Source organism: Mirounga leonina, unplaced genomic scaffold (genome assembly GCF_011800145.1).
Source record: "Mirounga leonina isolate KUSES-001 unplaced genomic scaffold, KU_Mleo_1.0 Mir_150, whole genome shotgun sequence".
NCBI lineage: Eukaryota > Metazoa > Chordata > Mammalia > Carnivora > Phocidae > Mirounga > Mirounga leonina.
This window is the reverse complement of record NW_023270374.1, coordinates 37,057,248-37,072,547: the sequence shown is the minus strand read 5'-3', so window position 1 is coordinate 37,072,547 and position 15,300 is coordinate 37,057,248. Positions and strand designations below refer to the sequence as shown.

Genomic DNA, 15,300 nt, shown 5'->3' with positions numbered 1-15,300 from the left:
GCAAGCATGCCAGAGCTGATGGGGCTACTCTGCAAAGGGGTGTTTTGAGAAGGGCCACCGAATGATCTCTAGATTGAGGCCGGCAACATTTGGTTTCTTTATTTCCCACTTATCAGCCACATTCCATCAAGCCCAGAACTGGCCCTTAGTAGGCCTGCCCCGGGCTTCCTTTTCAATCCCTGTTCCTCCCCGGATTCCATCTGCCACCATACCTTTGTCTCTGTCCCCAGCCCAATCGCTGTGTTTTTGATAACCTCAGACCTACCCGAATGCCAATAGCATTCCTCAGAGCAGAGCTGCCAGAATAAGCCGGCAGCTTCCTGCTCTTTGCCCCAGAAAACATTTCAAGTGATCAAGTGATCAGAGGGGGGTGGGGGAAGCGGGGAGGACTCTGCAGCTGCTTATGCAACAAGCTTTAATCCTGGGTTAAAATCCACCACGCGCGCCAGTGGCGTATTTCATTTCCTCATTGGGTCGTGAAGCTAGTGGCACACGAGATTTGCCACAGACCCGCAGACACGTCCGTTCCCCCAAAAGCAGCACCCCGCAGAGGTGGACCGTGTTCCCTAGGGGATGGTGGCGGGAGGGCAACTGCCCACGCCACCAGGAGGGACAGCACGATCTGATTAGCTCTGGCCTCCACCTCTTGTTTCCCGCTTGGTCTCCCTGTACGCGGTTCCACCCGCAGGAAGAGGGGGCCCCTCCCCTCTAGTGAGGCCCAGGCCTGTTGTCCCGAGTCCTGGACCCTTGTCAGGCCGGGTGATGGAGGTGTCCCTCCCTGCATCTGGGCCTCTTCCGCTTAATACACAACAGCAACAAAATCCCCTCCCTTTTTATAAAGCCTGGGCCCTGCCTCTGCCGTACGGTCTGTGTGGATTCCTGGCTTGTTCCTGTTTGATATAAGATTCCCAGCCAGGAAGAATTTATGTGCACAAGGTGGGCATCTGTTGTCCATGTGGGGGGGGGGGGCAGGGAGAGCAGGCGATCAGCTCTACGTTTTCTTTGTGGGAACGAACGGTGTGGGACCAGAAAGCCCACGAGTCCTAATTTTAGGAGGAGAGGGGAGACTTTATTGGGCCATAGTTTTACCTCCTGGCATATGGCTGCGTCACCTCTGGAAGCTTTCTCCAGCCTCTGAAGAATGGTGTTTATTTAGCTTCTGTTGTTACAGCTTGCTGTTTTAAAAAAATCTTGTTAATTAAGCACCTTGTCTTTGAGGGGAAAAAAAAAAAAAGCAAGCAAGCAAGCATGGACATTTTAAGATCCTTCTGGATTTGTCTTTCCTTTTCTCGGTACAGACCAACTACAAAGGCAGCTTTCGGGAAGACACAGGCAAAGACCTCCTAATAGTATTGAAATGGGTGGAATTATAAGGAGCTCTAAAAAACTAGTTAATATTTTACTGGGGAGCAGTGCCAGAGATGGGGGGTGGGGGGCTGCCAAGAGTAGGTCTGTGTGTGAAGTAGGTCTTCCATCTGCCTTAGGGGACGAAAAGAAGCCGTTCTCTGTGGAAATAAATTTAAGCAAGAATCCTTATAAAGCTCATGGGATTTGTCTGCCCACCGAGGGCCCAGTTCCCCAAGAACATACATACAGGGGTGATTGTGGCAGGAAGGGCTAAGCTGTGGGTGTAGGCCTGGCTAATAATGGGGGTTCTTGTTCCCTTGCTGGGCTTGACATCTTTCTTTCTCCCTCTGGATTTAAATGGCTTCTCAGACCGAGAGGCACTGCCTGTGCCCTGGATTCAGAAGGTACACGCCTCCTTGGGAAGCAAAGGCGAGAGACAGCGGCTCACTCTCTCTCTCCCTCTCTCTCTCTTTCTGCATCTGCCGGGAGAGCTGCAGCTGGTATTTTTCCACAGGCCTTTTTTGCGATCTCAGGGCCTAGTTTTTCCCAGCCAGGCCCAGAGTCCGAGAGAGGGTTAATAGGCAGGAAGCTGAAGGCATTGCAGACTAATACGGAAGTCAGATTTTTGTTTAACTGACAGGTTTAGCAGGCCTCAGTGGTGGGGGAGGGGGCCGGGAGGGGATGGGAAGTTTGTAGATCTAGGCATGTGGCCTGGTAGGAGTGCATTTGGCTCTTCTTAGGGTAAGGACGGAGGGGGGGGGGCCCGTTGGCATCCTGGCAGGGAGGCAGGAACCCATTTTGGTTTTTCTTTGAGTACTGGCTGAGGGGGGTGAGAAGTTAGATTCTCTGCCGGCAAATGGCTCTCTGGCCTGCTTTTCCAGGAGGCGTTTTGACAATGACTATGCAAACTTGACCACTCTGCTCCCCTCCTCTTCCCAGCAGCCCGAATCCTCTGTCCTCTGAGAAGCCAGGGCTGCCTGTAGCGATTTCTTGGGGCTCGTCTGTCCTGTTTTCCCTCAGCTCCTCAGAGGCCTTCCTCAAACCCCTTTTCCTTGCCCCCCTTGGCTGTTTTCCTGGGGCTCCCCACTCCTCGGCTTCACTCCGTCCCCGAGCCCCCTCCCCTCCCCCCCCTCCGGGGGAGAACCACTCTGCTGGATTGTTCTAGAAAAGGGCCAGGCTTCCTCCCAGCCAAGAGCCGTTTCTGTGGGGGCAGGTGAGGGTGAGCCCTTTCAGCTCACCCCAAAAACTCCCTTCCCCGTGGCATCCGGGCCTCAGGCTTTGCTGGAGCAGGTCAGGCTGGCTGCACTGGTTTGCCCGTGCCGGGAAATCTAGCCAGGGTGTGGGAGAAGTGCGTCTGGGGGCCCCTTTCCCAAGTTTTTCTCGCTGCAAAAGGCCTAGCTTAGCCTGTCTTTTTCTATGCACAGGATGGCTCTTGCTCACCAGAGCCTCACAAAGATAATCGCTCAGGAAGTGTTTCAGCCAATCCCGGCCGGCCTTACACTCCGATTTGCCGGGGCAGCCAATCGGGGATGAGCTTTTATTAGGCGGCCAGATCATCAAGCCGAAGTGCCAAACCCTTTTTCTGTGAGAACTAGGAGCCTGTCCTCCATGTTTTATAAGTATTGACATTACACAGTGTTAACAATGCATCCACAGAGGTAAGCTCGACTTTTTAACCATCTTTTCTCCCCCTCCCTCTGAGACATCCGAATTGTGGGCGAGCAGTGTGATTTCTCTGTGGCTGGCCGTGCCACACTCACCCCCACAGCACTTAGGTTAACTTGGAACTGTTTAGAGAGAATTTTTTTTGCTTTCTTGGGTCACATGGCTAAGTAGCCATTAGCCATAGCTTGATTTTGCAAACTAGCAAAGGCCTGGCACACCTTTTCTTCACCAGGACATGGTGTTTCTGGAATAGTTTGAAGCTAGATCCTGGAATGCCAAAAAAGAAGCTTTTTTTTTTTTTCTCCCCTTTTTTTTTTCTTCTTCCTCCTCTCTTTCTCTCTCTCCCTGTCTCTCTCTCCCTCTGGGCAGTTCTCCCCCCCCCCCCCCCTGCACTATTGTCTTCTCCTGTGTCACATGCCTGCTGGGGGAAGAAAATGGAAGGTAAGCAAGCAGGCTCCTCTCCAAGGAGAGCCCATGGCAGACAGCAAAGCAGGCAAGTTTCCCTCTCCAAAGAGGTTCTGGGAAGGCTGGAGTAAGTTCTGACAAGAGAGGACGTGTGTTTTAAAAAGAACCAAGCCCTCAGCAGAGCAGTGCTAAGGAGAGATCCTAGCTCCTGGGGCCTAGGTGGGTGGTGGTGTCTCTCCATGGTCTGTTCTCTCCCTACAGGGCTGCTTCACTTGAAACTACATTGTTCAGCCTTTTTTCCTGACTTCTGTTGATACAGAGTGTTCTTCTGCAAGCCAGCCTACAGCCAGCAAATGTTTCTGAAAGTGTTTTCTAGGCTTTGGAGGAAGTTTTTGGAGTAGGGATGGGGATGGGGGGGGGTGTGTGTGTGTAGAGGGGGAGGGAGGTTGGACAACATCCTGCAATAAATCTGTGAGGACTCTTTTTGAATCCCTTAGCTTTCTACTCTTGCATGATTTTCAATGAACTAATGTATCTTTTATCCTTGTTTTCATTTTCTTTTCCCTCTTTTACATTGTATCATCCTCTGTCCTCCTGTGTGATGGAGCACAGAGGAAATAAAATCATGTCTGTGGCTCATGACAGCATATTCCATATTCAGTTGTTGGGTTGTGTTGTTGTGTGTGTGTTTTTAATAATCCCATGTAACTGTTTAAAAAAAAAATTTCCTTTTTGATCAAGTCCCAAATCTGCCTGCCTGTTCTCTCTTCTTAACTGTGGAAAAATGAGACGGTTGCTTGAACATTTGTTGGGTAAGTAAAGCAATCCATTTCCTCTGTGACCATGTATAAAGAGTTTGGCGGACATTTGGGGTCTGTTTGTAACAGAGGGTCTTGGCTACAGCAGTTGGGAGGGGGGCTTTTCATTAGCAGGAACCACATAAGGGCTTTTTAATAGTCTCTTGATTTTAGGTGACTGTTTGAATCCACTGTTTTTCCTGATAACCTGCTGCTAGGATTGAAGATCACACTTCCTGTTTACCCTCAGACAGGGGAGAAATGTTCAGTTCATTGTGACTGGACTGGAGACCTTTAATTGGGATTGTGTGGGTATTAGCTAGAACTCTGGGTAGGTGATCTGCTTGTGAAATGTAACGAAAGTGCTTGTTCTTAGAGTCACCGAGCCTTAAACACTGGCGAGGGCAGGAGCCTGGTGGTGGTGGTGGTGTGTGGGGGCGGGGGTGTCAGCACTCCGATTTAGGATACTTGTAGTGTAAAATCCCACCCACCACCAAACTTGGTTTGATTCAGGACTCCCTGCACAACAAACAGATTTGGCCTGTTCCCAAGCCTGACCCACACATCTCTATGCACGCTTGCCTTTACTTATGATTTATTTCTCACTTTTTACACTTCCCCTGATCTCTTAATGCTGTAGCTAGAACTTACGAGTGAAAAAAAGTGGACGCTTGTTTAGCGTTAGCTTCAGAATTTGCCCAGAAGTTCACTACATAAATTTCCAGCCTGGAGACCAACCTAGCATGACTGGAAATGCTGGAAATATATTCAGTTGTTGTATTACGCCAACTTTATGGAGTCTGTAATCTTTTTTCCTTTAAGTTCGTGTCCAGCCACCCACCTTTTAGCATCAGTTGGAAAAAGGCTCATTTAATAACGAGAAATGTACCAAGTCTAAGTTAAGAAAAGTCCGAGCGAGGCCAGCTTTTCGAGTTGTTAAGAAGTGCAGGCAGTTAATGATGTTGTGTACTTAAAACTGAACAGTGCTACTACCCACACAAGTCAGTCCAGACACTTAGCAATTTTCTTTGTTCTTATCTCCTGGCTCTAAATGGAAATTACATATTGAGGTTCTTGTGGCCTCCCTAGAAGCAATATCTAATCACAAGACTCCTGGTTTGGTGCCTTCAACGTTTGCATAATGGTGTTTGTTGGGCTGGAAGGAAACCTAAGGGCAAGGCATTTGCCCTCTAAAAGCTTGCATTAAAATGGCTCCCACAGGTTTGCAAAGCCAAGATCTGTTTTCAAATGTGCAGTCCCAGCAAGTTCCCAGCCCTGGACCAAGCTGGCCACTTTCCTCTGGTACTGTGGCCACCACCAAGCATGAGTCTGTAAAAAGTTAATTGCTTCCAAAGTAGCTTATTTCCCAGTTTCACTAAGGGGGGAAAATAAATGTCTGCATTGCAGCAGGATCAGGTAGGGACAGCGGTGCTGGCTTACAGAGCAGCCCAATGGGGCTCCTCTCTCCAGCTTTTGAACCAATAGACTTGGAGGAAAGGTTACAGATTGACAATTGGAGTGGCCAGACTGAGAAGGGGCCTTCTGGAAGTTTCTACCATCTTTGTTCCTTTTAGGAGAAGCCTATCCGCCAAGCTGAAGAGTCTCCTACATTCCAGTCCTGGGGCATTCCCTCCCCACCGCCCACCCCCACCCCTTTTTCTTTTTTACATCAAGGTAGAGTGATCTTTCTGCCACAGTTATAAATTTCAGAGGGAGGCACAGAACTTGGGCTGTTTCCCTTTTTCCTTCTGCCTCCTCAGTCCCCAAAGAGGATGCACAGCTGCAAGGAACAAACACAGACACACTGGAGCTTTTGACTCTTCTCTCTCGCTCTTTTTTTTTTCCTTCAAGACCCTCCAGGATGGATTCACTTTTCTGCTTTGGGAAATTAAGTGGCATTCACGTGGGGGAGGGGGAGTAACTGCTTTTATTAGCTCCAGAAAATGGTCAGTGTTCTGTCTGTAAGTAACTAGGAATTAATTATATATAATCACTCAGTAAACTTTCTACAGAGTTTTTCTAATTGCTGCGCATGAACATAGTTCGCCTGTTGGAGCTGAGTCCAGTTACTTTTATAATTAACAGCTCAAAGATTTGAGTCAAAGAAACAATGGGGCCTCTTGGATTATAAATTAGGGATGAAAACAATGGCTTTTTCTTTCTTTTCTTTCTTTCTTTCTCTCCTTTTCTTTCTTGTAACCCCTTTTCTTTTAAACAAAACATTCCCCCTTTTCTTTCCCTGGGAGAACAGTGGGGAAACTTCTTCAGGTCTTATATGGGGTGGGGGGGCAATGAGTCACATTTTAAAAAGCCAGGATGACACTAACCCAGAAAACCCTGAAGGCAAAGGTAGGTTTTTAGAAAGTCCAACCACTTCCAATGTGTGATCTCTTTGTTTCTTTTGCCTTCTTTTCTCCTCCTCTCCCCTGTGGCCGAGGCAACAAACATTTGTCCGCCGAGAGGCCCTATATCTGGCTTTGCCTCTGGTTGACCCTGAAAAGATCTATACATGCAGAAGTGGCCTCGCCACTCCACAGCAGAGATTTAGTAAGGGAATCTGTTTAGCAGTCCTTTCCCCTTGATCTTAAATGCAAAACAAGTGAGGATTCACCCTTGGCTCCAGGTTGCTAAGGCTTTGCTGCCCTTCCCCCCACTCCGCACTCTCCTTACAGATAAACAAGCAGGCGGGAGCCCTGTCAGCAGTGCGGCTAGTTTTGCTGCCAGGCTGTCCCTCCTCATCAAGATTACCTACCTACCCGCCGGCGAGGAGCCAACCTCCCGTCCTTGCCCCGGCCCAGCCTTGGGCACCATGCCCTCCTTTCTCCCCTGGAGCTAAAAAGCAGTCACCTTGAAATCCCCCCCTCAGCACCAGAGTGGGGAGGCCAATTCTCAGACCTGTAACAGTAAATTACATTACCCACTCTGAGGCTGCTAGTTCGGCCTCTGAAAGCGGGTTTTGCAAAACCCATTGTTAATTTTCAGGGCTCTGTTGGGGGTGGACAAAAATCTGATTTGTGAGTATCCCGTGCATTGGCTGAGGGAATGTTTTACTGTTGTTTCTCCTCTGCAGGCTCAGATTGTCTTTCCTGGAGGTTAACTGTCTTAGGGCTGGCTGGGTATTTGGTGGCCGTTTTCAGGCTTATGCACAGCCTTTTTCTTTTACCTTGGCCTCAGAACAGGGGTGCAGCCCTTTAGCTTGGCTTTTCAGATGCCTGCTCTCCTTGCAACACTTTGATTTCACCTAGCTCCTTTTTGGTAGGGATGCAGAGCTGGTTTCTAATGTATCAAGAAGGGGGAATGGGCTTCCTCCCCCTCCCCAGCTTGCTCCCTTTTAACATTTTTGCATTTGTGTAGACACCTGTCCGTCCGCAGTTTATGCCACAGGGCTGCATAATTCCTGACCTCCCACCCACCTAATTTGAGGGTAAGGGGGCCTCATCTCAGAGCCTTCTGTGGAAGGCTCAGGATCTAAAAGGGAAAGGGTTTTCCTCAGGAACCTGTGACTTCACAAACTCCCCCTGTCATTGCAGATTTTTTTTTTTTTAAGCTTCTAAACGTTGGGTTGTTGGTGTCCTTTGGTTGAGCTTTTCCTAGTTCTGATATTTAGGAAGGTGGCTTTGAAACAAGCAGGGCTGCTTCCACAAGAGCTACAGCTATTGAACAACCTGCTACCATTTTAGCTTCAATACAGGAATGAGGCAGTGTTGCCAGACGCCATTTTAAGAATCCTGCATAAATAGCTTAGCTCCCGATGACTCTGCCTGTTTTAGGTGAGTGCTTATATAAAGCTGCTCTGCTAACCATTCCCTTCCCCCCACCCCCAATTTAAAAAAAAAAATTAATTGCAGATTTAGGGAAGCATGGTTTTCTTATTTTGATGTTCACTCTTTTGTGATCTAGCAGAGGAAGATGTTGTGTCTTGGGGATTAAATATTTCTTACAGCCTGGACCAGTTTGGTATTTTGAATGAAAGTAAAAAGCTAAAGGAAAAGTCCTTTGCGAATGATGCATGATTCTTGAATTGCCGTGCGATGATCCTCATCTGTAGAACCAGAGTCTTGTGCATGCTGGTTATATATTCTAGCTGGGTTAGATATTCTTGGTTAAAAGTCAAATAGTAGGGGCACTTGGGGAAAAGAAATATCTGGGCATTGTGCATCCAGGCTTTTTTTTTTTTTTTTCCTCCTGTCAAAACTAGATGTTTTTTTCTTTCTCTCTCTCTTGGAAGTGTTGAGGGGATGGCATTCCTGGGAATTACGGACCAGCCTTGAGTCCTCAGAATTAATAATCAGAAGGCTTAAAACATCCTGGAGGTGCAGCACTTCATCTGCAACTTTTAATTGCTCTTTTTCAGTGCATGCAGGTTAAGAAGTAAGCCTAGGTTTTCTTGCTCAGGCATTGGGGGGACAAATCTTTTATTCTTTCTGGGACCGGATGGGAAAGTCTTGGTTGTATTTGCAGATACTGTTATTTCTTCTTTAATTGCCTGAAACGTATCAAGTTTGTGAAATCCAGAGGCAAGTGACTTAGGGTAAATGTGAGGGCAAGAGGTGGTGGCGGGGGCAACAGACAATGTATACAACTAGTTGATGGTGTATTTTCTTGTTGGAGTGAAAGGCTGTTGTTTGGTTTTCAGCTAATTTTACCCTTTTCTTTAGCTGGTCCCCAGCCTCCCCAGTGGACCTTAAAAAAAAAAAAGTAATGTCAGTTTGAAACAAGGGCTTGTTGTTCCATTGTTTTTGATTTAAATAATCGGGGTTGCTAGAAGCTAGCAGATAGGAAAGATGCTGTGTATTTTCTAAGACTTTAATGTGTTAAGGACAAGAGTTCAAAGTCTTTTCTCCAGGTGCAGCTGCCTTTTCTTTTTAACAATTATTGTTATTTGACTTTTTTTTTCCTCCTCCAAACGACTGAACAGTTTTTAACCTAAATTGACCACGATCTGTGGGGCTATTCAGACAGGTACAGATCTTTTCTCACCACCACTTTTGATGTAATATTGATAATTTTTTCCCTAATAACATACTAGTGCTTAACACTAAACCAAAAACAAAACAAAACAAAAAAAAAACAACACAACAACCACCAAAAAAACTTGAGATCAGTGGTGTAGAAAAAAGGAAGTCCCTTTAGATGTGGCTATTCAGAATGACTCATTTTGCATTCTGGTCTTTGCTCTTGTAAATGAAGTTTTTTCCCTTTTAACGCATAGACACTGCAATTTCCTTTAGTCAAATGCAAGTTATTGTGTGTGTGTGTGTGTGTGTGTGTGTGCGCGGGCATGTGCGGGCACGGGTTCCCTTTGAAAGCATGGCTTGCTGATCTGCTAAAAAAGATGGTTTTTTGAAATTGTGCTCAAATCCTTGGCTGAAGCTGGTGGTGCTATTGCTAAAGTTAGGTGATTATGGGGCCCACTTGTAATACTTGCAAAGATAAAACCGCTTCACTTTTCTCCCCTCTTGGCTGCAGCAGCAAATAGCCACCAGCTAACTAGTTTGCATTTCCCTAGCTTCTCAGCAGCATCCCTGCCTGAAGGACTCCCACTCCTCTTGGGCTGCCAAAAGCCAAATAATTGTTCTCTTGAATGCAGTCTTACGTGATCAATACACCTTTGAATGTTTTCATCACTGCCGAAATCCGTCAAGTGGGTTTTAGGGGCTCTGTTCTGCCTAACTATTTTATCACTGTACGTTTGGGTGGGATCCCAGATGCGTGTTTTCTCTGTCCCTCAAAACAGGGGATCGGTTGCAGTAAGTTTAGTATTTCACATACTTCATGCCGGAGAGGGAAACAGAATTCTAGTTGCTAGAAAGATCAAGGTTGCTTGTTGTTCTTTTCAAGTTGACCATCTCCCCATCTCTGAGGGCTGCTCGATATATATATATATATATATGTATATATTTTATGAAAATGTATTTCCAGTCACCCCAGGCAAGAAACCATCAGCAAGTATTCATTTGGACCGTGTGTGTGTGTTGCAGGCAGAGTGTGTTTCCGAGTTGAGAAGGTCTCTGAAGTTGGAGTAAAAAGTATTCGTGCTAAAATCCCCTTCCACAAATCACCTTGTAATATTGTCTGTTAGCAAAGTGTTTAAATTTAAGAGTCTGCTTCTGATGGAAACCGTTTGTGACAAAATGCAAGTTGTTTCTTTGGCGATTGGTGTCACAGCTTTCTCCACGGATGCAGTGTCAGTGAAATTGTTAATCGGGTTCTACATCAGAGAGCTAAATGTGTTAATATTCCAATTTTAAACTACCTTTCTTTCTTCTCTCTGCTGGGACTAGTTACGTTTGAGGTGTGCAAGTTTTCTAATTTTATTCTGAGCTATAATTTCTTCCTTTCTGTCTGGTTCCCATCCTGAGTCCTCTTCCCCTATCAGACATGGCCCTCTCCTAAAGCCATCTCCCTCTGACCCTGAGGTTCCAGGCCTTTTCGGACTCATCTTTTGTCTTGTCACAGTCTCGGACCACGGAACACAGAAGGGACATTCTAATCCTTCCTCTCTCTCTCTCAGCCGTCCCTCCAGTCCTGGCTTTGAGTCTTCCAAATGGAAAATTCCAGCTATATCAATTGGTGATGTACCCATTTTCTTCATGGTGAATCACAGACTGATGGAGTTGCTGCTAGAGTACTTTGCCCATATTCTTATCACTTCATTTCAGCCTGAAGGCTTGGAAGGTTCCAGCACCTCAAACATTTTGCACCTATAAAAGCAGAACTCTACTGGCTTGCCTGGGAGGTGTGTGTATGTGTATGTGTGGGGGGGACACATGAAGTGGCCTGCACTCTATTCAACGGGAGTTTCAGCCGAGTGAGAGAAGATTCTGGTGGACCTTCCCAGCCAAGGGGCCTGTTTCCCGCTGCCCCCCTCCCCTCTCTCCCCAACCCCCAACTCTCAGCCTGTCTTTTAAATAATCCTTCCTCATTCCACTTTTGTGGTGGGGGATAATTAGTCACAGCTCAAGAGTGCTGAATGCTTGTTCTAAGCCATGCGTGCAACAGAGAGGAAACATCCAGGGGGTGGGAGTATGGACACCCCAGGCCTAATTCCTGGGATAAGTGCTCGTGGTTTGAATGTTTTGAGACCAGGCCTTTTGCATCTAACCTGGGCATATTCTCCCACTTTTCAGTTTAACCTATATATATTTTTTTCCTGTTTCTGCCTCATCGGGAAATTGTAAGAATTAGCCGGGAGGTATGGGAAATGCTCTCTGCCTTGCAGCATTCAGAGATCAGAACTATGGGTACCCTGCGAAGCACCTCCAACCTGAACCCGGTGCTAACAAGGAGAAACTTATTTACTTGCCGGCTGGGTTCTCATTGGCCCACGGGGGCAGATTGTAATTGTGTGTCTAAAAATGTGCTTTTTGCATCCCCCAGGAGCATGACAACTGGAATAGTAATTTGACTTAAAAAAAAGAACAACCTAGTGGTTTGAAAAACTCCTTTAGGAGTCTTACTTAGCACATTGTTGGAAATCAAGTGTGGGGATCCCCCCCCCCCCCCCCCGGCCCTGAGAAAGGATGGGGGATTGTTTCAATGTGGATTTGTTGTTAGAACTTCTCAATAGCGGCCCCCATGGGGCAAGTTCTCAGTCTACCTAAACGTGAACATAATTTGCTCTGTTTCAGCTTGGCCGAAGAGGAAATAAAAACTGAACAGGAGGTGGTAGAGGGCATGGATATCTCTACTCGCTCCAAAGGTGAGTAAAAATCTTGTATTATCTATTCCAGAGCAGAGGAGGAAATTGGAATTTCTTTTTCTAGTTGTCGTAGTGCAGTGAAGTGTGGCTGTAGGATCCGAGGCTGTAACACTCCTCTGATTTTGAGAGGAACCTTTGATGGATGGGCCTAATTTGTGGAGAAATCCTCTCCTTTTGATTTCTTTTCCCTTGTGTGTCTGGGTAGGTAGAACTACCTATGGGATGGTGGGTGGGGATTGTCCCAACAGTAAATTTTACATATGTATCATGACTGAGGGGGAGGGTGGCTCCTTGCCTCTCTGCAGGGTGACTTTTAGGAATTCACCATTTAAATAAGCATGTTCTAGAAGCAACCAGAGAGTCCAGTTGCTGCTGGGTTTCTGATTTTAATAACAGTCCTCTTTGGAATCACAGAAATGAAACAGAGTTGGCGCTCCTTGCAAAACGGTGGTCTTGGTTAGAGATAAAGAGGAAATGTAGGACTTTCTGGAATGCTGGGGCCAGCGTTTGCATTTAGGGCAAAATTTAGCAAATTAGAGCAAACACAGTTGATGTTTTAATTCAGAATCCTGCGTTAGACTCCTCAAAATCTTCTAATTGTGGGATTGGTACGTTTCATTTGGTCTGTGTGAAATTGTAGGAGGCTTCCCAGAAGGAAGTAGTTATTCAGTTTTTGCCTTCAGGGTGTTTTTAGGAATGAGCTACTGGAGCATTTTCCACATCTTTGGTTGATGAAAATGCTCATTTCCAAGCTTAATGGTTGTTGTACCAAGGTGCTGGTATTCCTTCGACAAGTCACTGAGTGTCTGCTCTGAGCTGAGGGTTATGGGGGAGATAGGGAGGGTTGGGGGAAGGGTTATTGCAGACTGCCAGAAAGATTCTAGATCTTTCTAGAATCCAGCTAGAGAGCATTATAAGAAGTGGCTGGCTCCCTAGAGGAATCTAAAACAACAAAGCTTTTTGAGGCTTTTTATAAGATAGCCCTGTCATTTGGGGCAAAGATGAGGGTCAGATAATGAGGGCTGTGACTCTGGCTGTTGTTGGGGCCTGGCCTCACAGATGGGCGGGGGGCAGCATGGTTTGGCCGGGTGGGTGGGGTGCCCTAGGTGAGAAGGCCAGGCTGCCAGGGTGGGTGGTCTGTGCCTGGGGGTGGAGGGGGTAGAGGGGGTATGCCTGAGCAATGGAGCAGACTGAGGATTTGGGGAGGGTGGGCCTAGTCAGAGGGCCACTGCCTCTTCATCACAGCACCCCTGCCCCCCGCTGGGCCAGCAGCACCTGTAATGATCAGGAGAGCCACGGGGAAGTTTTGAGCAAGGAAAGAACCTTCCCGAAGAGGGGTCTTTAGATAGTTGCTGACGAGGGAGCATGTCCCATTCCCCTTGTGGTCAGAATGGAATTTGGGACAGAGACACCAGAGAATGGGACACAGGGGTCTTTGTCCTCATTGTGCTCCTCATTTGCACGCTTTCTGTCTCTGTCCCTTCATGTTCTTATCTTTAAAATGGGGTGTTGGGTCAGATTCTAAGATCCTTCCACCTTGGGCTTCTCTTGTAGAACTAATGCTCACTGACAGTATTTACAAAGGCCATATTTGTATCAGGAGCCTTTTCTTCTTGAATTATTCTAGTCCCCTTAGGAGGTGGGAGGTGTTGTTCCCATTTTGCAGATGAGGACGCTGAGGCTCTGCCTAGCAACCTCTCACAGGTGGTAAATGTAGGATGGGATCGAACCGATGGCTCCAGCTACCACCAAGGAGGTGCTTCCTTCCTGAGCACTCAGTGCCTGGAATGCCCTGTAGCCTCGCTGTGGAGACTCTTCCAAAAGGGTCAAACTCAGGGATCATCCATCAGGGCGGGAGGCCCACTTTGCTCAGGGCCCCCCGACTCTGTGTGGGAGAGCCTTCCTCTCGTCTTCTTTCAGACCCCCGGGATGCTCATAGCTCTTCACCAGCTTGCATCTCCCAATGACTGTGGCATCTGAAGTGATGATCCCCCGGGGTGACCATTGTCCCTTGTTTCATTGTCCCACTCTGGTCCTGTCGCTACAGCAGCGAGGGTGCTCCTAGAAGACAGATCAGATCCTGATCATCTTGTGAACTCCTTCCACTGACCTTCCAGTTTCCTTCGGCTCAAGTTGGAGGTCACTATGGCCTACCTACCTGGGTCAACCCATTTGCCTTCATTCACCCTGTGACCTTCTGTTGGACTCTACCAATTTCTCTCCCTGACTCCATTTGAACTGCCCCACCTTCTTTCCCTCTGGTCCCTCTTGGGGGCCCTGTGTGTCCTGTGTCCTTTGCCGGGAACGTGCTGCTCTGGGTCTGGCTGCCTTTCTTATCTCTCAATTCATCTTAGACCTCCTCTCCCAGAGACCTTTGGTAGCAATCCAGTCCAAAGGAGCCATTCCATCATTTTCTGTTACATTTTTAAAAGTAACTTCTAATTTTAGAGCAGCTTTAGATTTCCGGATAAGTTGGGCAGATAGTGCAGAGTGTTCCCATGTCACCCCTCCCACTTCCTGCGCACGCGCACACACACACACACACAGATAGCTTTTCCCTGCTATTAACATCATATGCTAGCATGGTGCCTTTGGCACAGTTGATGAATCTATATCGGTATGTCGTTATCAACTAAAGTCTGTACATTGTTCAGATTCCCTTGGGTTTTTGGGTGCCTGGGTGGCTCAGTTGGTTAAGAGACTGCCTTCGGCTCAGGTCATGATCCTGGAGTCCCAGGATCGAGTCCTGCATCGGGCTCCCTGCTCAGTGGGGAGCCTGCTTCTCCTTCTGACCCTCCCCCCTTCTTGTGCTCTCTCTCTCTCATTGTGTCTCTCTCAAATAAATAAATAAAATCTTAAAAAAAAAAAAAAAAAGATTCCCTTGGGTTTTCTACCGAGGTCGCTTTTCTGTTCCAAGATCTTACCCAGTAAACCAGGTTACATATAGTTAGGGCTCCTTAAGTCTCCTCTTGCTGTCAGTTTAGTTTATCAGACTTTCCTTGTTTCCGATGACCTTGATAGTGTTTTTTTTTTTTTTTAAGACTTTATTTATTTGACAGAGAGAGTGAAAAAGCACAAGCAGGGAGAGCCGCAGAGGGAGAGGAAGAAGCAGGCCCCCTTCCGGCAGGGAGCCTGATGTGGGACTCAATCCCAGGACCCTGGGATCATGACCTGAGCCGAAGGCAGATGCTTAACCATCTGAGCCACCCAGGCGCCCTGACCTTGGTAGTTTTGAGGAGGGATATCTCTCAGTTGGGATTTATCTGATGTTTGCCTCATGACTGGACTTGGGTGGACTGGGTTTGTGGGTTTTTGGGAGGAAGACCACAGAGTAAGATACCTTTTTCATCACATCACATCAAGGGTACATTTAAAAAAAAAAAA

General features: G+C 47.2%; 1 protein-coding gene across 13 annotated transcripts in view; it reads left to right on the top strand.

The window, feature by feature from the left end:
- Window positions 1-480: 480 nt before the first annotated feature.
- Window positions 481-15,300, top strand: part of ZMYND8 (zinc finger MYND-type containing 8) — a 126,584-nt gene continuing 111,764 nt past the window's right edge. For 2 of the 13 annotated variants that reach the window (XM_035006489.1, XM_035006477.1), the window contains exons 1-3: window positions 1,854-2,088; window positions 2,772-3,005; window positions 11,846-11,916. In XM_035006489.1, the coding sequence (XP_034862380.1) occupies window positions 2,992-3,005; window positions 11,846-11,916 (85 nt within the window). In that variant the 5' untranslated portion in view covers window positions 1,854-2,088; window positions 2,772-2,991. The other 11 variants (XM_035006491.1, XM_035006480.1, XM_035006482.1 and 8 more) reach the window with 9 other exon arrangements.